At 40.5% G+C, this 22,086-nt stretch overlaps 1 protein-coding gene across 1 annotated transcript in view; it reads left to right on the top strand.

Moving 5' to 3' along the window:
* The first annotated feature begins 723 nt into the window (after positions 1-723).
* Positions 724-22,086, top strand: part of DNAH11 (dynein axonemal heavy chain 11) — a 291,551-nt gene continuing 270,188 nt past the window's right edge. The window contains exons 1-5 of the mRNA XM_073333745.2: positions 724-812; positions 3,706-3,846; positions 12,019-12,215; positions 15,178-15,367; positions 17,118-17,217. Coding sequence (XP_073189846.2) covers positions 804-812; positions 3,706-3,846; positions 12,019-12,215; positions 15,178-15,367; positions 17,118-17,217 — 637 coding nt within the window. The 5' untranslated portion in view covers positions 724-803. The remainder of the gene's footprint in view (positions 813-3,705; positions 3,847-12,018; positions 12,216-15,177; positions 15,368-17,117; positions 17,218-22,086) is intronic.

Here is a 22,086-nt window from a genome sequence, read left to right as displayed (position 1 = left end):
ACTCTGAGCCCCCCCCACACCCGGCTGGCTCCACAGAGAAGCTGAAAATTCTCTGCCCCCCAGTCTGGTGGGTGACGGTGGTCGGTTCCCCGGGAGGCGGTGCCCTGATTGAGAAGAGGCCTGAGCTACGCCCTGGGGAGGCGGGGCCGGGCGCCCCAGTGGCTCCGGCATCCCCAGGGAAACAGGACGCCGCCGCTGCCCTGCAATTTAGGGCAGCTGAGGCTGCAGCAGGCAACAATGTAACGAGTGCCCTGGCTGCTTGTCAGGGACCACAGGGCAGCGAGTAGCCGCAGGCGAACTGCAAGTACAGGGCAGCGGAGGAAGGAAACTTTAGAGAAGTCACTGCGCTGCCCGGTGGCTGAGGGGATTTGTACTGCGGGACGAGCTGGGGCTGTAGGGGAGCGGAACTGCAAACCGCCCGGGGCTAGCGCATTTGCAAGGGGACGCAAAGTGGTAGCTGCCGTGTAGGCGGGAGTTTGAAGAAGGGGGGCAAGTTAGTCTCTGAGCAGCAACTTGTGCGGGAGTCTGCCTTGCGCTTCAGCGGCTCCCCCCCAGCCCCTCCAATTCTCGGGCTGGAGATGGAGGAGGAGGAGGAAGAGGCGGCGCAGGAAGAAAGTTTCTCAGAGGAGGAGAGGGTCCAGTTTGTGGGGCACCGCTTGGCACAGTTGCTGAAATTTCAAGCAGAGAAATGGAGCAAGTATCTTGAAAATGAGGAGAACCAGAAAATCCTGGCAGAGTTTTTGGACAAAACCGAACCAGCTTTCTTGCTGTTTTGCTCCCCTCTGGCAGGCACGTTAACAGCCATGCAGAAGGTAAGGTGCTGACGTTTGAATGACAAATACTGTACCCTTTGGACTTCGGGGTGCTGAAAATATATTTCTAGTGTTTTCTAGCGCAGAGACCTTAAGACTTGCCATGAAAAGCGCGATCCCCAACTGCTTGGCGCTTTCAGGGTTAGGACTTCCCAATGAATGGAATCAAGCCTTTTAATATTAGTAGAGATGGGCAAAATTGGGGATAAATTGGGAGCAGAGTTTAATTGTACCTGAATCACCTTCACCAACAATGTTTAGACCCTTCTGGTTTTGTCCCCACTGTAATGATTCTAAGGGGGAACTAACTGGAAATATATGAACACTTTATTGAAGTTAATTTCACTTTAATCTTTAGTATTGAAGTTCTAGCATGAACACACTCTTTAGCATCAGCCGTTCCTTTCCACCCCTCTGGTGCTCTTATCCTTTCTCTTAAGGGTCTTCCCTTTTAAAACAGTGACACTCAGACTGAGGCTTGGGAGGAGCAAGTGGCTTTTTAAAGTGTCTCCTGTGGTTCTTTGCATCACATGATTAAAACACTGATTTTAATTATTAACCAATCAGGATCTTTTACAATGGTATTAACTAAGTAAGTTATCAGCTTGTACTATTAACTTATTTGCTGTGAGAATGATTGTATATTTACGTAAATGAAACAACGAATTCACACTACTGTGGCTCTATTGGGTAATGTTGATTGCTAATTCGGCTCCTGAATCACTCAAATCTGAGTATCAGTGCATTTAAAATGTGATTTGGTTAAGATAGGATTCAGATTGGAACAGGCATGCCTTTACACTTGTGAATAGTTACACAAATAGATCCATTGAAGTAAATTGGATTACTGGTGGGGTATGAGTATGGGGGACTCAGTCTGGTCCATAGTGACTGAGAGGACTCAACCCTCTAGACTATTAACCTATCCTGTTTAAAATACATGAATTAAATCCTGGCTCCACTGAACTCAATGGCAGTTTTGCCATTGACTTCAGTGAGGCCAAGACATCACCCACTGACTGTTATAGCTAACAAACTACTGGTTTTAGCTAGGAATGCAAGTAACTGTGAGTACTTAATATTGTATTTCTTAGTTAATACCTCAATTCCTAAAGATATCAGTGCACTTAGTTAAAATACCCACTGCACATCTACATCACTGGAGATTTTAAAAAAAAATTGTCCTTGAATTATCTTGATCATTGGCTATCAGCTGCCAGAAACTTTTATTAGTAACACTATAATACAAGTAACTGTCCTCCAAGACAGTTTCTACCACCAAAATTGGGTCTCTAGGGAAATAAAAGGAGTTACTTTGTTCAGTATACTATCCAGTTTCCCTAAATTAATTTTAAAAAATCTCAGCTGTAGCCCTCTTGCCCCATATTTCTTGACCTTTGGAGTACTATTTTTTTATCGCTTATGTCCCTTGCCAAAGAATTGAACAGAAAATCTAACTTAATTATATCAAACCAATGGGACAAGAATACACGCAACAATACACGCAACAATAATGGGTGCTCCAAACCACTGCCTGATGGGGGCCATTCCAAGGCCACCCTTTGCCACTTAATTATAGTAAAGGTAATTTAGTTTCTCTTAAAATATTTTCACAGTACTGCATTGAATGTGTGACTTAATCCAGAAGAGGAGCATCTTTGTGGCTTTGTGTTTTAAAAACAGTTCATAAGACAATTTTATAAAGCCTGACCCTGGTTGCAAACTGGATCTAAGTTCTGCTGCAAGCCCAGCTACTTTCTGTGGCAGACTGAAAAATATATGGTTGCTTTAATTCATTAAAAATCTCAGTTTAAAAGTGAACAGAAATAATACAGTCAGCACGCTAGCTCTGTCTTTCTCTATTTTTAAATTTATTTGACACTATCCCCACATTTTCAATTATTGTGCAGATTTTGTACTGACAACACATAGGTTTGTAGCATTGTTGAAAATGTCAGGGGTAAAGCTATGAAAGTTTTGGCAGCTGGTTTGGAATCTCTTGGAGCTTTGATTTCAGGCTGTCTGCAGACCCTGGAAGATGACAATGTGTCAGTTGTTACACTCAGTTTGTTTGTACAGTTTCTTTTGCAACCAAGAAGTCTAATTTTTTTTAATGAAAGTTTAGATTCTGGAGCACATTCTGAAAAGGGATGGAATCAATGGCAAATTCCATAGCTGTCAAATCATGAAATACATCCACCTCAATGAAACCTAAAATTGAAAGTTTAGGCCCAGATTGTTGTCCATCTAACATTTCCATGAAGAGGGATATGGTTTTGGAAAGAGTTAATTTATTGTTGGATGTGAATTAATAATTAGGCTAAACTGCTGTCAGAAACGTTCATTTAGCTTGTATTGAGTGGAAGTTATGGGCATATATCAAGGGATAGAATTTGGCCCTATATATCATCTGAAAGTATCTTACAGACATCATGTATGGGGTTCATTTCACCCACCCCCGAGATGCAACCACACTGTTGTCTGAAAATGTGGCCCTACTTGTCTATCAGTATGGTATAAAATAGGGGGTTTGGTTCTTGTTTTTGAGGGTTCCTTTAATTTTTTTTTGATCTTTTGCAAATAGGCACCAGTTTAATCGCAAGCAGGTGACAAACCAGACGTTAAAGCAAGTCCAAAGGTCTGGGTATGGATTTTTGGACACTCACACAACACGGGGTTCTGAAAAGGTGCTTCAGAGTCCCAGGCTGCTCTACTGCCAGCTATTTTTGTACCTCTGTGCTCTGCTCCCTCCACTCAGTCCCAACAGGCCTGACTAGGACCTCAATATTGTCTGTCACCTAAAAAGCAGCTATTGGTGTTTATTCTCTGACTACTTTGTACTATGAAGATCATATTCTTGTAGAATTGATAACCTATGATTCTCTTGTTTTAGATACCCAGTGATATAACACATAAATTAGTTTGCATTATGAAGACCACAGAACGCATTGGAACAGATAATTACAAAAAAAATCTAGTATTTGAAGAGTTGTCTGCAACACCACTTGAGCATACAGTTGATTTCTTAGAAGAGGTATTTATAACTAACCATTTGTGATAAAACTTAAAATCTGAGTCTTGCATTTATTATAATTTCCACCAGATAGTGGACTGCAGAAAAATAATGCGTATACTGGTAAAAGAAAAAAATTACAACAAAACTGCAGCCTCTCTGTTGCCTAGACATGTCACAAAGGGATGGGTAGTGGAGACATTGTAATATATGTTGTCTTATTATTATTTATTGTAATTAAAGTTATTTCATCACCTGAATTGTTGTGAAGCATGAAGCACACACTGAACATTTTGTATAACCTCCTTGTAATAGGTTAAGTGCTCGATTCTCTTCAGGTATCTAGAACCCATTTTCAGCAGCCCAGATTTTGAGAGGGACATTGTACAGTACTCCGTTTGTCCAAAGGATGTCAGCATGAAAGATGGGTCATGAGTCAGTTCTCCTGTGGCCTATTATTATCTCTCATTCAGGAATATTAAAATAGCAGATGGTAGAGTTGCATGTCAAAAGTTAAGGGTATATGCAGTCATTATTCCAGATCAGAACTATGTTAATTTTAATAATTAAAAATAGCTTTCATAGTCACATGACTAAAGGTTTTTTGCAGCTGATGAATCTATAACTATTTCACAGGAAGGGCAGGGGTGCTGGAACAATTTGTTTAGTGGGGTTGCTGACAGCCATTGAACCAAACTGTAAACCCTGTATGTGATGGAAACCACTTCAAGTTGGAGGGGAGGGCGGTGGCAGCGGCAGCCCCTGCAGCACCGTTAGCTTCAGCAGCTATGAGGAAGGGGGTATAAGCTCTGTGAGGAGGGGTGTATAAAAGAAGTTTTCCCCACTAAAAGGAGTTCAGTTCCAGTAGATCTCAGCCAAAATTTTACTCCACTCTTGCTGAACCTTTCTCTGAAATGTAAATCAAAAGCTAAATAGATAAATATATATACAAAATTTTAAAATCTTGTCACTGTTTGGTTATATTCTGTTTCTTAAAAGGAGGAATACGAAAACAAGTAACTGGATGAGATAAGTTGTATAACATCAAACAGACATCAAAAATCATTCATTTGGTATATATGTGATTTTCTGTTACATACACATAGTCCTATTATCCAAAACACTTTACTTTAGTTATTTTTGCAGCCTGTGTTGGTAGGCTCTCTGGATCAAATTCAATGCTGATAAAAGTAGTGCAACATGTTTGACGTCCATGAAGTTGCCTGCTTGTACCAGAGTTGAATTTGGCTCTGAGTTTTAAAGTTGCATTTGGAATCTTATGGTTGGAAGAAGAGCTCTTTTTTTTTTTTTTTTTTTTTAATTAGAAATTTAAATGCTTGATTCCCCAGATCTCCAGGTATCACTTTGTTGTGTTTGGATCTATAGCAAGACCACTGTCTCCTTTTAAAATTTTAAAATATTTCATATTGTCAGTCACTGCTTCTCCTGGCAGTCAGTTAAGACACTCACATGTGGTCAAATTCTGGTCTGCGTTACACTGCTATAAATCCACTGAAGTAAATCGAGTTACTCTAGATTTACACCACAGTTACCCAAGGCAGAATTTGGTCCTTAGTGTGAAAATAGCTCAGTCAGAATACAAAAACTTAAAATTCCTGGTAATCATTAGAAAAACAGGACTTTGGGAATTTAAATATGAAAATGAACACAGTAGAAATGAGTATATTAATACTTTTCCAAAAATGTTCCCTCTGCATGATTCTTTTTCAATGTTATAAATGTAATTTAATTTTCAAATTCTTTGATTAATTAGGAATATAATCAAATATATTTCAGTAAGGTGAAAAATATGTGCAATTAAGACATAATCAACAAATATTTTTAAAAATCAATAATAGTGAAAGATGTTAAGACTAGACGGGCGCTATAGAGTCTCACTATGTTGGCTGGTGACTTTGTTGACCCTGAATTGGTGATCATTTTGGGGTGGCCGTGTCATTTGAGAGGAAGTTATTGTCTTGGGGCCAGTGGAAACAAGCTGGTTAAGAGCAAAAGAGATAATAGAACTTTAGCAAACTTACACTGGAAAGATAAAGGATGAAATTCTGGCCCCATTGAAGTCAGTAGGAGAACTCCCATTGACTTCAGTGAGGCAGGGTTTCACACATTTCGTTGGGAATCCATTTTTTATAGAGGCTGGCAAAGTCAAGTTTTTTTTTTTTTTTTTTTTTTGAAAAGTTCATGGAGAGAGGGAGTGAGGCCTCAAACTATAATGAAGAGAAGAGGGAAGTTTGCTGCTGATGAGATCAAGGATACATCCTCTACATGGATGTCTTAATTTCAAATTCTACATTTACTTGGGAGCCTATTCTCCTTTGTAAAAGCTGATGTATTTGGCTTGGCTATGCATTCAACTTATTCAGATGTATTTCCTATTAAAAATGAATTACTTTTTTCCCGGTTTGTTGCTATGGAGGATGTACAGCAACAAACAAGCATTTGGAATTTAGTTGTAACAAATCATACTGCTAGTGCTACTCCAGTTGTTTACCTGACTAATACATTCTGTAGAAATCAACTGAGAATTTCACAACAGTAGCACCTGTTCAAATATTTGATTTAAAGATCTTGCTTAACCTGAGACGACTCAGATTATGTGTTGCTGATTATCTACATTAGAGGGCATGTCAAAGACTTCAGCAAACACTGAAAACAAAAATGCAGTTAAACCTTTTTAAAAGTAGGAAAAGGATGGATGGATGAGAAACTGGAAGGTTAGGCGTTTTAAAAGCAGCTTCATTATGTCTGTTTAGTATATAAACAAGAAATTTCACTGAGTTCCTTATGTTCTCACTTAAAAAGTTGTTCACTATATGCAATAAAATTTCACACCACAAGGGAATATTCAACAAAAATAAGAAAATAAAATGAAAAATCAAACAACTTGCTCCTTTTCACTTTCCCTTCGAAACAAAATCAAGCCGTAGCAGTTTCCATAAATCCAGGAAGGTTAAAGAGTAGCCTTCTTAATAAAGTCTAACTCTGACTCATCCTTCATATCCCTTTTAACACTGTAATATGTTCCAAGGCCCAGCCCTTTTAAGAAAAATATGTGCAAATTCTGAGAAGAATCACCAACCATGCTGGGAATGGGTGCCAGGTGCCTGAGCCCTGTAACCATCTGCTGAGGCTTAAAAAGGAATTCCCAAGGGAGATTAGTGTCAAGAGAGAGCTGCCGGGAGGCTCTTCTGTGAGAGAACCCTGCCGACGGTGGTGATGGGCCAACAAGGCCAGCCAGGAAGGAGGACTGGGGAGACCTTCTCCTAAAGGAAGAGGGAGCTTTGATCTTAGGGATTGGGATATGGATCCTTAACTTCAGAAAAGCAGACTTTGACTCCCTCAGGGAACTGATGGGCAGGATCCCCTGGGAGGCTAATATGAGGGGAGAAAGGAGTCCAGGAGAGCTGGCTGTAGTTTAAAGAAGCCTTACTGAGGGCATAGGAACAAACCATCCCAAAGTGTAGAAAGAATAATAAATATGGCAGGCGACCAGCTTGCCTTAACAGAGAACTTTTCGGTGAGCTTAAACACAAAAAGGAAGCTTACAAGAAATGGAAACTTGGACAGATGGCTTGGGAGGAGTATAAAAATATTGCTCGATCGTACAGGGGTGTAAACAGGAAGGCCAAAGCACAGTTGGAGTTGCAGCTAGCAAGGGATGTGAAGGGTAACAAGAAGGGTTTCTACAAATATGTTAGCAGCAAGGTGGTGGTCAGGGAAAGTGTGGGACCCTTAGTGAATGGGGACGTCAACCTTGTGACAGATGATATGGAAAAAGCTGAAGCGCTCAATGCTTTTTTTTTTTTGCCTCAGTCTTCACAGATGAGGTCAGCTCCCAGACAGCAGCACAGTATGGGGAGGAGGTGAGCAGCCCTCAGTGGTGAAAGAACAGGTTAAGGACTATTTAGAAAAGCTGGACATGCAAGTCCATGGGGCCGGATCTAATGCATCTGAGAATGCTGAGGAAGTTGGCTGATGTGATTGCAGAGCCGTTGGCCATTATCTTTGAAAACTCGTTGCAATTGGGGGAGGTCCCGGACAACTGGAAAAAGGCAAATATAGTGCCCATCTTTAAAAAAGGGAAGAAGGAGAATCCAGGGAACTACAGACCAGTCAGCCTCACCTCAGTCCCTGGAAAAATCATGGAGCAGGTCCTCAAGGAATCCATTTTGAAGCACTTGGAGGAGAGGAACATGATCAGGAACAGTCAACATGGATTCACCCAGGGCAAGTCATGCCTGACCAACCTGTTTGCTTTCTATGATGAAATAACTGGCTCTCAGGATATGGGGAAAGCAGTGGACGTGATATACCTTGACTTTAGCAAAGTTTTTGATATGGTCTCCCACAGTATTCTTGCCAGCAAGTTAAAAAAGTCTGGATTGGATGAATGGACTATAGGGTGGATAGAAAGCTGGCTAGATTGTCAGGCTCAACAGGTAGTGATCAACAGCTTGATGTCTAGTTGGAAGCTGGATTGAGCGGAGTGCCCCAGGGGTCCGTGCTGGGGCCAGTTTTGTTCAAGATCTTCATTAATGATCTGGATGGTGGGATGGATTGCACCCTCAGCAAGTTCGCAGACGACACTAAACTGAGGGGAGAGGTAGATACACTGAAGAGTAGGGATAGGGTGACCTAGACAAATTGGAGGACTGGGCCAAAAGAAATCTGAGTCCTGCACTTAAGATGGAAGAATCCCATGCACTGCTACAGGCCGGGGACTGACTGGCTAAGTGGCAGTTCTGCAGAAAAGGACCTGGGGATTACAGGGGACGAGAAGCTGGATATCAGTCAGCAGTGTGCCCTTGTTGCCAAAAAGGCTAATGGCATATTGGGCTGCATTAGTAGGAGCATTGCCAGTGGATTGAGGGAAGTGATTATTCCCCTCTATTTGGCACTGGTGAGGCCACATCTGGAGTACTGCGTCCAGTTTTGGGCCCCCCACAACAGAAAGGATGTGGACAAATTGGAGAGAGTTCAGCGGAGGGCAAAGAAAATGATTAGAGGGCTGGGGCACATGACTTACGAGGGGAGGCTGATGGAACTGGGCTTATTTAGTCTGCATGAGAGAAGAGTGAGGGGGGATTTGATAGCAGCCTTCAACTACCTGGACGGGGGTTCCAAAGAGGATGGAGCTAGACAGTTCTCAGTGGTGGCAGATGACAGAACAAGGAGCAATGGTTTCAAGTTGCAGTCGGAGAGGTCTAGGTTGGATATTAATTTTTGTTTGTTTATTTATTTCACTAGGAGGGTGGTGAAGCACTGGAATGGGTTACCTAGGGAGGTGGTGGAAGCTCCATCTTTAGAGGTTTTAAAGGGCCACCTTGACAAAGCCCTGGTTGGAATGATTTAGTTGGGGTTGATCCTGCTTTGAGCAGGGGGTTAGACTAGATGACCTCCTGAGGTCTCTTCCAACCCTAATCTTCTATGATTCTATTATTAGGATTCCTTGGGGAAGGTCTCCCTAGAGAGAGGCCCAAAGGTTGGAACGGGACTGGCAGAGCTTCTCTGCTCAGAGGGAGCTAGGGCCTTGTCTACAATGCAGAATTAAGTTGACATTGACAACCATATGCTGCTTTAATTACATTGGCTGTGCAAGTCCACACAATGCTCCTTGTGTCGGCAGAGTGCATCCACAGTCGATCCTCTTGCATCAACAGAAAGTTGCATTGTGGGTAGCTATCCAAACCAATGGTAAATGGAAAGCCCTAAGAGAAGGAGGGTCTTGAGCCTGAAAGAGCGAGAGGAATTCTATACATTTTTTGTAAGGATTTAATAAATTAGATCCCAAGTGGAAGAATGCTAGTTAATAAACACAAACAAACCCACTCCCGGGTGCTTGAGAGCCCTGAAGATTCAAGGAGGCTGTGTGGTAGTAGAAACTCTACCTTACCTGGCTTATCTTTTCACTCACACAGGAAGTTCACTGTTATGCAGAAGCAGTTGGAACTGCATCACAGAGTAAAGAGGATCTTTTTCTTTTTGCTTTTCTTTTCCCTTCTCTTCTTTGCTTTTTTTAATGCTGTTTATTAACAGATCCATTCATTGATAACAGAAATCTTATAAAACTTGTTTTACAACTTAAATAGAGAGAAACTTAGTATATACACAATTATAAATTGGCCTTGTAGAAAGGGTTTCTCCCATCCTTCATTTAAGAACTTTCTTTGAATACTGTCAGGTTTGATGATGGGTGACAATCCTCTTTCAGTAAACTCCAAGAAGTTCCACCAGATAACCAAGTAGTTATCATTTTAAGAGGATCTCTTTCATGCACCTGGGGACCACAAAAACAATGAGGAGTCTGGTGGCCCTCTGCCATGAGGAGAGGCTGGTGGAACAGACTAACAGATTTATTTGGGCATAAGCTTTCACGGGTGAAAAACCCACTTCTTCAGTTTTCCCTCTCTTGGTATTGACACTTCCTCATCAATTATTGGGAGTGGATAACATCCACCTTGACTAAATTGGCCTTCAACATTGGTTCTACAGTTGTAACTCCCTTCTGTTCATGTGCCAATATATATTTATGCCTGTATCTATAATTTTCACTCCGTGCATCTGAAGAAGTGGACTTTTTTTATCCATGAAAGCTTATGCCCAAATAAATCTGTTAATCTTTAAGGTGGCACTGGACTCCTTGTTGTTTTTGTGGACACAAACTAACACGGCTACCCCTCTGATACTGAGGACCACAGTGATTACTGAACACCAAAGAGGAGACTGAGGTGCAGTGATTGCAGTGCCATTTTGTGGGGTGGTATGCTCTGGGGATGCTTTGTGCCACATCCTCTCTTAACATGCACTTTACCATGGTGCCTATAGAACACTACAGAACAACTGACCGTAGAAAGGCAGGTGAGGAGTTCAGGCCACTATTGATCTGTTCATCTGTCTCTAACAAAACAACTAGAATCAAGGTTTATAACTACAAATTTTGCACTCAGTCTTTACAAAAACATGATTATACTGTATCACTGTTTTCCCTGTCCTTCACCATTTATTTCACCTCCCTGTTGTGCCTTGTTTTAAACTAATACCCCTAATCCTACAAGGAGTCCTGCACAGGTAGAAGTCAGTGGAGCTCTATATGAGCTGTTTGTAGCATTCGAGCCTAAGATGATGAGCTCATTGTTGGTTTTATGGTTGTACAATATTGAGCCTAATGGAGCCCTAACCTGACTGGGATCTATGTGCACTAATGTCCTAAAAATAATCCTCAAAAAGGTCCCTATGTGACATTGGTATGCAGATTTAATTTACCTATTCATGGTTTAGACCTGATTCATAAAAGCACTTAAGCAGGAGTTATGTTCTACCCACATTTGGCAAAGTGCTTAAGCACATGCTTAATTGTAAACTTCAGTGAGCAATAATCACATGCTTAAAGTTAAGCATGTGCTTAAGTGCTTCAAAAATACAGTGATATGTACTATAGAAAATGTAGCTAGGAGTTAGGGAATGTTTGTTTATATGAAGGAATTAAAGGCTTTATAAATAAATGTTTTGAATATGCAATATTCAGTCACAGACAAAACTACACATTTGCATTAATGGAAAAAATATTTTTACAAAGGCTTATTATTGAAGGGTATTTTTACTCTAAGATTATTCTAAATATGATGTTGAACCTGACCAGAAATTAAATTATATTTTGGGATTACTCGTTTGTTTGTTTTTGTTTTTTGTTTATTAAACCAAGGCACTTGAGGACTGGGATGTTGATGATGATTTTGTGACCTCTGATGGGAGAGGTTGGATATGGAGACGTGGCTATTTATTTCTCTCCCTCTTTTTTTTTTTTTTTTTTTTTTTTGCGGGGAAAAGGTGGAGGAGAAATAACAAAAATAGTATAATTCATGGTTTCTGAAAAAGAGCCTCAATGTTGGGGCTCAGTTGATTTGTGGAGAATGTAAATACACATTCTTTTTGTGTACACCACAATTAGAATAGGTTTGAACACATGTATATCAACAGAAAAATATATATTAAAAATCAAAAAGTTGACTTTGATTTAAGTAACCCTTTGTTTCTGATGTATGCTTTAGTTTTAGTTTTGGTGTGTATTTGTTCCACTCAGGATTTAAAGAAGCAGTATGTTGTGAAATACCCTTGGAAAAACTTTAAACATTTAACTGATTTGCAACCCCTCTTTCCCTGCTCTGTCTCTAGGTTTTAGTGCCTGTTCTTTCCAATAAGAAAAACCATGAAGCCTGGCCACATTTTATTTCACAAGACATGGAACATCACGTGGAAATTATGAAAAATAAGGTGCATGTTATGAAGGGAATGATGTCGGGAAGAACCCTTCTTCCCATTCCAACAGTTGCAGCGAAGGCTGACTTGCATCAGATGTGCACTGAAAATAAGTAAGAAACACAACACATACAATACAGCAAAGAGCAACTGCACCTGATGGTCTTTCAGCCACAAAAATTTAAACTATTAGTTGCATTAGTTAAATAAATGTATCAGGAAATGTTAAAAATATCCCTTTTGATATTAAACTTGGAATATTAATGATGTTGAATTTGGAACACTTTGGTTATAAGATCACTCCCATGAACATTTTAAAGAGTGCCCCAAATTATGGCTGTTGCCTCAAAATGCCAAAAGAGATTTTTACAAAATAACTAAACATTGAAATTGCTCTCTGGTATATGAGAGGCTACATAGAATGTATCCTCAAGGGCTTCTAGTTGTGGCCAGTTAACTGCAAGAGCAAGGCAGAAGTTGTTTGTGTATTCACGAGAACCTCTACATGAAAATATAGCCTCATAACATGAAATATGACTAGTTGTTTTTTGGTTTTTTGTTTTTTTTTTTTTTGGATGAAATTTTTGAATGTACTGCCAATAGCTACTACTTCCTCTCTGTGGCTCAGATCCAACAGAGCGCTTGCATACAAGTTGAACTTCAATCACATGAATAATCTTATTGCCTTCAATGGAACTATTCAAGTGCTTTAAAAGTTAAGCAGGTGCTTAAGTGCTCTGCTGGATTGCAGCCTATTCTCTCGCTCCCCTTCCAGGTTCCCCTATCTCTTTTCCAATTACTGTGTATTTCCCTTTCAGTCTTAGTGCTCTTCATTCAACATGACTTCAGTGGCTGTTTCAATGGGAGCAGCAGTGATTGGTTGAATGTTCTAATTTGAAGGGGTGGTGTCATGTACAAGGATTAAGAGGGGTTTAATTTTAAGACTGCTTTTCATGGAATTATTTATATATAGTGCCTGGATTTGAGGACAGTAACAGTAAAATACTGTTTGAGGGAGGGAAAAATATTTAAATGGTGATGTAATCACTGAGAAGAATTATTGCACAACAGATCTAATTTTTGTATCCCTTGGGCAATATTTTACAATGCTACTGTTTGAAATACTAGATGCTATTTGTTTTATTACTCAATTGTTTATTACATAAAAGTACACGTGTTGTTTTAAAGGGATGTGTGTGCTACATTGTTCAGGTTTTCTTTTGTTTTATTTCTAAGAAACTCAGTGTATCACAATATGTGCACTGATATATTCTCTAATATTTAGCAGCCATAATGCTAAATTTTAGCCAACCTGTTGCTGTTTCAACCAGAGTTAAGAAAATAGAAAAATGTGATATAATGGTGCCTTTTGTCATCAATTAACATCAGAAAGAGTCAGGTAAGTGGAGGGACTGAAATATGGGACCAGATTCTTGGCTGGTTTAAAATTGAGCTCCACTGCCGTCAATGAAGCTATGACAGTTTACACCAGCTGAGGGTCTGGCCCCTGATCTAATATTTAGACATGGTGCTTGTTAAATTCTGGAAGATGTATATTTAGAAGTCCAGGAAATTCCATCCTTTTTGATATCATCCTTTGAGCAGATAGTGGTCATTGCAGTTTCAATAAACAATATTAAAGCACCATAAATTTACATGGCAATGACACATTCCAGCCCCAAAGAGCTTACAATTTAAATAAGACAAACACATGACAAGAGTTCAGGACAGGTTGTCTGCACAGATTATTGATGAGGGATTGCTCAGAGGGGTAGGATTTGTTCCTATTGCTGTAATGTGTAGGGCCTAGGCGCCTAAATCAGGTTCAAACCCCCGCAGTGCTAGGTGGGGAGAGAAGAGTGAGGAACAGAGGGAGTGTTCCAGCAGCATGACATAAGCATGAAGCCAAAAATGGGAAAACAAGCTGCAGAGTGGAGTAAGGGGTGAAAGGACTCTGAAGGAGAATGGAGAGAAATTAGATTAAATTGTGTGTGGGAGGGCAAGATTATGTAGAGCCTTGCAGGTGAGGACAATCTTCTTGAATTTAACGTATTAAGAGATAGCAAGACAACAGGAGCAGTGTGGTGTGAGAAGGGCAGTGGGAGAAGATGACTTCATGCAGGCATTTTAGACACAGAAGAGGACATGGGAGGTGAGAGCCAGGGGTCCCAGACAGAAAGGAGAAAGTTAGGGCTTATCTACACACAAACCTGCACTGAAATAACTAAATATGTTTAAATTCACAACTCTTGTTAATAATGGCTTTTTAACCGCTTAAATGACATTGAAGTAAAAGCTTTAATTTTTTAATGAAGAATATCCACACACAGACTTGCACTGAAACAACAAAAGCTGTGAATTTTTAAACTAATTTAGTTATTTCTGCACAAGATTGTATGTAGACCAGCTGATATCTCCTAGTTAGAGAGAGGTGCACGCCTTAATATTCTGTAAATATAATTCACTTCAGCTTTGCTTGCATCCTTCCTTGTCTTTGTGGGCCCTGAACTGTATGTTATAGCAAATAAATTAACAGGCTGGAATGTTACTAGAAAGAGTACATGTCAGGAAATGTTAAAGAACATGCCTAGGAAGTGAATTTTGAACTAATAAATGTTGAATATCTGGACTGGAAACCTGATTGTAACTTCTTATCCAGTCAAGAAATGGGAACAGTATCATGTGACTTGGGACCAGTAAACTAAGCAACAAAACTTTGATTTTGAATACTGAACACTCACAAACAAAGAATTATTCATGGGGAGTACTTGGCCAATAGCTTTGAACAGTGTATAGAGCTGAGGAAAATTGTATTCTGTTTACTGACAGTCAAACTCTTATTCTTTCCTCATAAATCAGTCCTTTCGGCTTGCTGATCATTTAATTGTAGTGGTTTGAATATATCTTTCTGGTAATGTGTTGACCAGTACCAGACTCAGTATTCTAGCTGTTAACACTAAAGTGTTTGTGATAAAGTGTAAAGTGATGGACAAGGACATCTGTTGCCAGACCACTGCCCTTGAACACCACCTGTAATTCAGCAAAACACTGAATTTTTTTGTTTTTGTTTTTCAGACAATATCCACATGCTAGGGCAGTGCTACATGCAGTTGAATCTATGGTTATTAAATGGTCGCATCAGATATGTGACATACTAAGAGAGGATTCTGTTCAACCTCTTCTGCAAGGCCTCCATTCGGATCCCCAAATTGAGCTCAACTTCTGGAAGAAAAGAAAAGATAATTTGTTGTGCATATATGATCAAGTACGTGTTTTCAGATATTTGGCAGATATTGAGGGAAGCCCTCTATGCTTGTCATCTTTTTGCATGCAAAATGAGCCACTGTTTTCAGTGTTTCAAATAACCTACATAGAAGATAGGCATAGCTGAAGATCTGGATTTCTGATTAAACTGGCTTCATAGATATGCCCAAACAAAATGGAGTTAAGGAGGTGTGGTGGTGTAAATAAGAGTGATAGTTAGTGATTAAGGACTACATGGCAGTGGGGAACTGTCTGGATCCCTTAATTGTTCATTTCTAAATTATCTAACGTGTGTTTGGTCAAGAAAGCATAATTTTTTGTGGTGGTTAGGCAGACTCCACTGAAACATACCTTCAAACTAAATTCATTAAGTGAGCTATTTGTTTGAAATCACCCTTTTTATTTGGTTGGGTTAAAAAAAAGAAGTTTAAAAGAGGTGGTTGTATAAGATCTGGAGGCGGAGAAATGCATTCCAGCATTTCCATGCCCCTGAGTCCTCAGCATCCCGCTCTGTCTTCCCCGTTCCTTTTATGCCCTACCTCCCCCAAGATCAGCTTCCTCCATGCTCTTTGAAAAAAATAATAATAAATTGGGAGGCGTTAGCATAGGTGTGGGGGGGGTCCACAGGCAACTTTCTGAACCCACAGCTTCTTTTAGCCAATCCTTTTAAAAAAACAAACCACTTAGTTATTTATCATCAACCCTTTCTACTAGGAAAAAACTTTAATAAATGTGCTTTATCTCCCTTGCATTTGTTCCCCATCCCTCCAATTCATGTTTAGCCTTTCCCCTCCTCCAGTATCTTTCCTATGTACCGTAAATCTTACTATGCCTCTTCCAGTCTATATCTTTGCACTCTCCCCACCCAAAACAATACCACCGAAATAAAAAGATACAAATAGGCATTTTCCCTCACAGGTAAAGTAAAATAAAATTTGGAGTTCTTAGGCCAAGCCATTTGAGAGACATATGAAGAGCCAGAAAATAATGAGGAAAAAACTGTTAAAACTTGAATGACAAAGAAAAAATTGAAATATCCTGGTTGACCCTGTGCAGGAGATTTAACTACGTGTGTTCCATTAATTTTAAGATACGTATAGCTAACTTCCCTGTGCTGATTTCAAAATCTCAGTCTGGAGCTTTAGAAATCTTTTCCTATGTCTCTGCCCCAGAAAATGCTACACAAGGGGAAAGATTTCTTTCTGAAGAAATTGGGCTTGAAAATCAGGCCTATAATGGGAAAGTAGATTCAACCTTAGCTATGGAATGGAGGCTGCTGCTTCAGAATACAGACTTGTTAAATTGGATATTACAAATCCTCCAGCTGTGTCTTATTAAAACATTGTGCAGCTATCAAGATTTACATTTTGAATATGATATATTGCTTGGAGCTGGAAAACATGTTGTTATCATCCTCTTTTTAATTCTGTATTTCCACTATCCTGGTTATTAGCAGTGCTCCAGTTTAAATTGGATTAACATTATTAGCATAGAGAGCCTGACCCATTACCCACGGAAGTCAATGGGAGTTTTTTCATTGATTTCCATGGACATTGGATCAGGCCCAATATGCATATACCTGTTTTGGGGTTGTTTTTTTTTTAATAAATACTTTGGCTGAAATCCTGACTCCATTGAAGTTGGTAGTAAAACTTTTGATTTCACACTCTATATCCAGATAGACAACCTACTCCACTTTGTGACAGACGTTCTTAAATTTCGTATTTACTGAAAAAATTGTTTGATTCTAGCTTCAGTCTCCTGTTGTTCAAAAAATGGTTAAGATCTTAAAAGCCAAAGAGAGCAGCTATTATCCTACTTCTCAGAACATTTTGAAGGACGTAGAAAATGGTAAGAGTAGCTTGAATGAAATTTATATTTTGTCTACTTTTATATGTTTGTTTATAGAATAATCTAGAATACTGATTGCAATAACACTATAATATGCCACTGCTAAGCTGATTTTGTGCCGGAGGAGCATGTACACGTTAAATCAAACTGCTTTGTATTTAGACTTCACTCATTATTTACTTTTATAAAGTTTATGTAGATACTTTTCCTTCCATAAAAGTCATGGAGAGATATAGTAGTAATTAAATTAGTGTGTGTATTTCTAAACATTATTTTGAGTCTTCACATGTACTATATCTGTTGGTATGTGGACTTTATTGCTAATAGGAATGACTGTGGAGTTAGTATATTAGCCAAATATTCCTTTATCATTAGTTTGTATTTCAAACACATCAAATGAAATTTCAATGAAATATAATAAATGCCTTCTACTCTTATAGTGCCATTTATCTTGTGATTTTGTTAGCTTAGTAAGCAATAATATTTAGCTCTTACATAATACTTATTAGTAATTCTCAAAGTGCTTTACAATGGAGGTAAATATTGTTAGCCCCATTTTACAGACAAGAAAATGAGACTAAAGGAGGTGAAGTGACTTGCTCAAGGTCATCCAGTAGCCAAGTGGCTGAGCTGGGATTAGAATCCAGGTCTCATGAGATCCAGTCCACTGTGCTCTCCACTAGGTTATACTGTCCCAGTTCAGCCTCCCATCCCTGTTAAGCAGGTAAATTATGCCCCTTTTATGAATGGGTCTCTTTCTCTCTTGTATGCAGATGTCAGCGCTTGATGTCCAGGTTCCATAACCAGATACGTCCTGTATCAAAGGAGGTTAGGTGTTGTAAACTGCTTTCTAGATGCTACTCTTCCACCACATGACTTATCTGCTATGCCGCTCCACAGTCAGTGTAGGGGGGACAGCAGGCCGAGCCAATGCATGGTTGCAGCACTTCTGTTTGAGCCAGAGGGTAGCCTATTAAGTCTGATCTAGAATATAAGAACAGCCATACTGGGTCAGAACAAAGGTTCGTCAAGCCCCGTATCCTGTCCTCTGACAGTGGCCAATGGCAGCTGCCCCAAAGGGAATGAACAGATAGGTTATCAAGTGATCCATGCTCTGTCACCCAGTCCCAGCTTCTGGCAAAGAGAGGCTAGGGACACCATTCCTGCCCATCCTGGCTAATAGCCATTGATGGACCTATCCTCCATGAATCTATCTAGCTCCCTTTTGAACCCCATTATAGTACTGGCCTTCACAACACCCTCTGGCAAGGAGTATGAGGTTGACAGAGCATTGCGTGAAAAAAATACTTTCTTACATTTATTTTAAACCTGCTACCTATTTTCATTTGGTGGCCCCTTGTTCTTGTATTATGAAAAGGAGTAAATAACACTTCTATATTTGCTTTCTCTATACCACTCATGATTTTATAGACCTCAATCATATCCCCCCCTTAGTCACTTCTTTCCAAGCTGAAAAGTCCCAGTCTTATTAATCTCTCCTCCTGTTCTATACCCTTAATAATTTTTGTTGCCCTTTTCTGAACCTATTCCAATTCCAATATACCTTTTTTGAGATGGGGCGACCACATCTGCACACAGTATTCAAGGTCTGGGCGTACCACAGATTTATATAGAGGCAATGATATTTTGTATCTTATCTATCCCTTTCTTGATTCTCAACATTCTGGTCACTTTTTTGACTGCTGCTGCACATTGAGTGGATGATTTCAGAGAACTATCCCCAGTGACTCCAAGATCTTTCTTGAGTGGTAACAGCTAATTTAGACCGCATCATTGTATATGTATAGTTAGGATTATGTTTTCCAATGTGCATTACTTTGGATTTATCAATATTAAATTTCATCTGTCATTTTGTTGCTCAGTCACCCAGGTTTGTGAGATCCTTTTGTAGCGCTTCGTGGTCTGCCTGGGACTTATCTTGAGTAGTCTAGGATCTTTGATCAAGGGGACAAGGAGACAGGTACAGCAATGAGCTCCTGAATTTACGTATCGATGCTTCCACACTGTAAGGATGTAGTTTTCAGCTCCCTAGTGGTGCTGGCTTTCCATGCATGCTAAAGGGCCAGTAGTACTCTTGTCCTGGAGTGTGTCAACTGCTATAGCAAAGGGATGTCGAGAGATCGGCCATGGTGTCACATCCCAGACCACAGAAATGGGATTCCTCCCCTGAAAACAAGCAGACTTTTGAGTTGGCTCAGAGTGTTGTTCTCTGTCTCAGAATGAGGCATCAATCAACCAGAGACTTAATAGGTTGGTTCATCTGTCACTGCTCTCCAGGCAGACGTAACAGTAATGGCATCTTGTCGAAGATCTGGCAGAGCTGTGTTTACTAGTACATGCAAATTGAAGGTTTGTGTATAGTTCAAACAGCCACTTATATTATAATACAAGTGGTTGAATTCAACTCCATGTTGACAAGTTAAGTGTGATAGCTGCACCCCCAGACGGCAGAGCAGTATTCTGCTGGAGCAAACACCAAGGCCAGTACAGATGTATGAAGGACCAAAGAATCTGTACCCCAGGAGGTTCCTCAGTTTTCATATCAAGGCAGCATGGGAAGAGAACTTCATTTTCAGGTGTTGCAGGTAAGGCCAGTATATCACTCTATGTTTGAGGTTTTACTCCCAGGTATATGACAACTAAATGGAATGGCAGTGGCTGTTCTTGGGTCTGAATCTAGATGGGTTTATTAGCAAGAAGATTTCTTTTAGCTGTTCGTTACTGAGGTTCTGACTGTATTCCTTGTAGGCTGATGTGGTTCACTCAAGATATGATTAACAACCGAAGCTTCATCCTGCAAGTTGGGGAGAGAGTCAGTCACTTTAACATGGGTCAGTTTTGGCTTCCTTTTTGTTCAATATATACACATATGACCTTTTTGAAATGCAGCCCAAGAAGTATGTGTATGCTGATATCTATATTGCTGACACTGGAAACAACTTCCACGAGATTGAAGGGAATCTCAGCCAAGACCTGGATACTTTGACCACTTACTTCCAGCAATGGAGACTAATTCTCAATGAAACCAAGAAAGGGGCAACTGAAACAAGAGAAAGCAGCGATAATTTTCATAGCATCGGCATGGCTGGGACAGGTGTTCCCAACCCTAATTCATCTGGTGACATGTCTGCCTCTACATGTCCTCTGACTGACCTCCTGACCTAGGAGTCAGACTCCATAACGCTCCCCAATATATCATCCCTGCACCTCAAGGCCTGGCTCCTCAATGGTTCTTGGACCTAGAGCAGGAGCATTCTCCCGAAGTCCAGCTGGTTCTTTTAAATAGCAGGAAACTTACCACATATAGGACTTGACTACAGAAGTGGAAGCACTTCAAACACTATATCTCCTACTATTTTTCCCCTGGCATCCATCCTCGACTACTTATTAAACATGAAATCTATGGGACTGTCCCTGAGCTCAAGTTTTATTTAGATGCCATCATGGAATTCCATTCACCAGTAGAAGATTTGTCAGGCTTCACACATCCTATGACAGCAAGATCCCTTAAGGGCCTCCTTAACCGGTTCCCTTCAGTGTAGGATAATGTCATATCCTAGGACCTCAATTTAGTGCTTAATATGTAAGGAGACCCTCCCTTCAAGCCTGATCACTACTCAATCTGTCCTTCAAGATATCGTTCCTTGTGGTAATCACATTGGCCAGAAGGGTAGGGGAACTGAGAGTCCTCAGGGCTGACCCACAACATATGGTGGTGTGTTGTATCTGGACAAAGTTACATTGTATCCCCACCCTCACTTCCTCTCTAAAGTCTGAGTTCCACATCAATCAGGACATTCAACTGCTGATATTTTATCCCAAGTCCTGTTTATGCAGAGAAGAGACCAGTCTCTGTACACAGGATGTAAGACAAGCTGTGGCTTTCTACCTTCACCATACTCAGCCCTTCAGAGGGACCCTCTGGCGGCAGCTTCCCTGCCCTCTTTTGCTCCCCTTGTTCACCTCTCCTCCCTGGGCCGCTTCTCCTTTGGCCCGCTTGCATCTTGTGGGCCCTTCTATCAGGGCCTGCAGCCTGGCAGGTATTGGGCTGGAGCTCTCCTCAGCTCCCCCAAGCCTGCCCAGCACTGCGCTGTCCAGGGTGCTGGTCGTCTTCACTCAGGGACAGGCCTGCTCCCTTCCTGGGTAGCCTTTATATAGGGCCTAGCCTAGCTCTGATTGGCTGGCTGTAATACTGGCCCTGATTGGCTTTCTAACAGGCCCTCCCTGATTGGCTGCCACCTTGCGCAGCCGCTCTGGCCTGTTGTAGCCCAATCTGGCATGGGGGTGGGGCAACCCCCCTCCACCACCACAGAAGATATGAGAAAAGGTAAACATCATACTCGGAGACAAAGAACTAGAATGAAGTGGAAAAATTTGTGTACCTTGGAGGACTGGTATCGAAGAATGGGAATTGTGAAGACGACATAAGAAGAATTGGACTAGATGCTACTGCATTCAGAAGACTGCAACATCCGGAAGTCTAAAGACATTCTTATAAAAACAGAAATCAGCATACATGAGAACTGTCATGCTGATACTACTGTACTGGGAGGAATGCTGGAGTATGAGGAAGGCCTATGAATGAAAAGTTTTGACTGCAGACATGAACTGGCTGAGGGGAATACTGAGAATTTCAAGACTGCAAAAGATAAAAAATGAAGAGATAAGAAAATAGCCAGGGCAAGAAATAAGGCTGTTACAAAAGATTCAAGAAAGGTTGCTGTAATGGTTTGGATATATGTCAAGAAAGCACCCGGAAAGGATACCATACAAGGCGATACGTACCAGAGTGCAAGGAACTAGAAATAAAGGAAGATCAAGGATGTGTTGGATAGAGGACACAGTTAA

Source organism: Lepidochelys kempii, chromosome 2 (genome assembly GCF_965140285.1).
Source record: "Lepidochelys kempii isolate rLepKem1 chromosome 2, rLepKem1.hap1, whole genome shotgun sequence".
NCBI lineage: Eukaryota > Metazoa > Chordata > Testudines > Cheloniidae > Lepidochelys > Lepidochelys kempii.
Note: the sequence above shows the minus strand (reverse complement) of the source record. Positions and strands in the feature narration are given on the sequence as shown.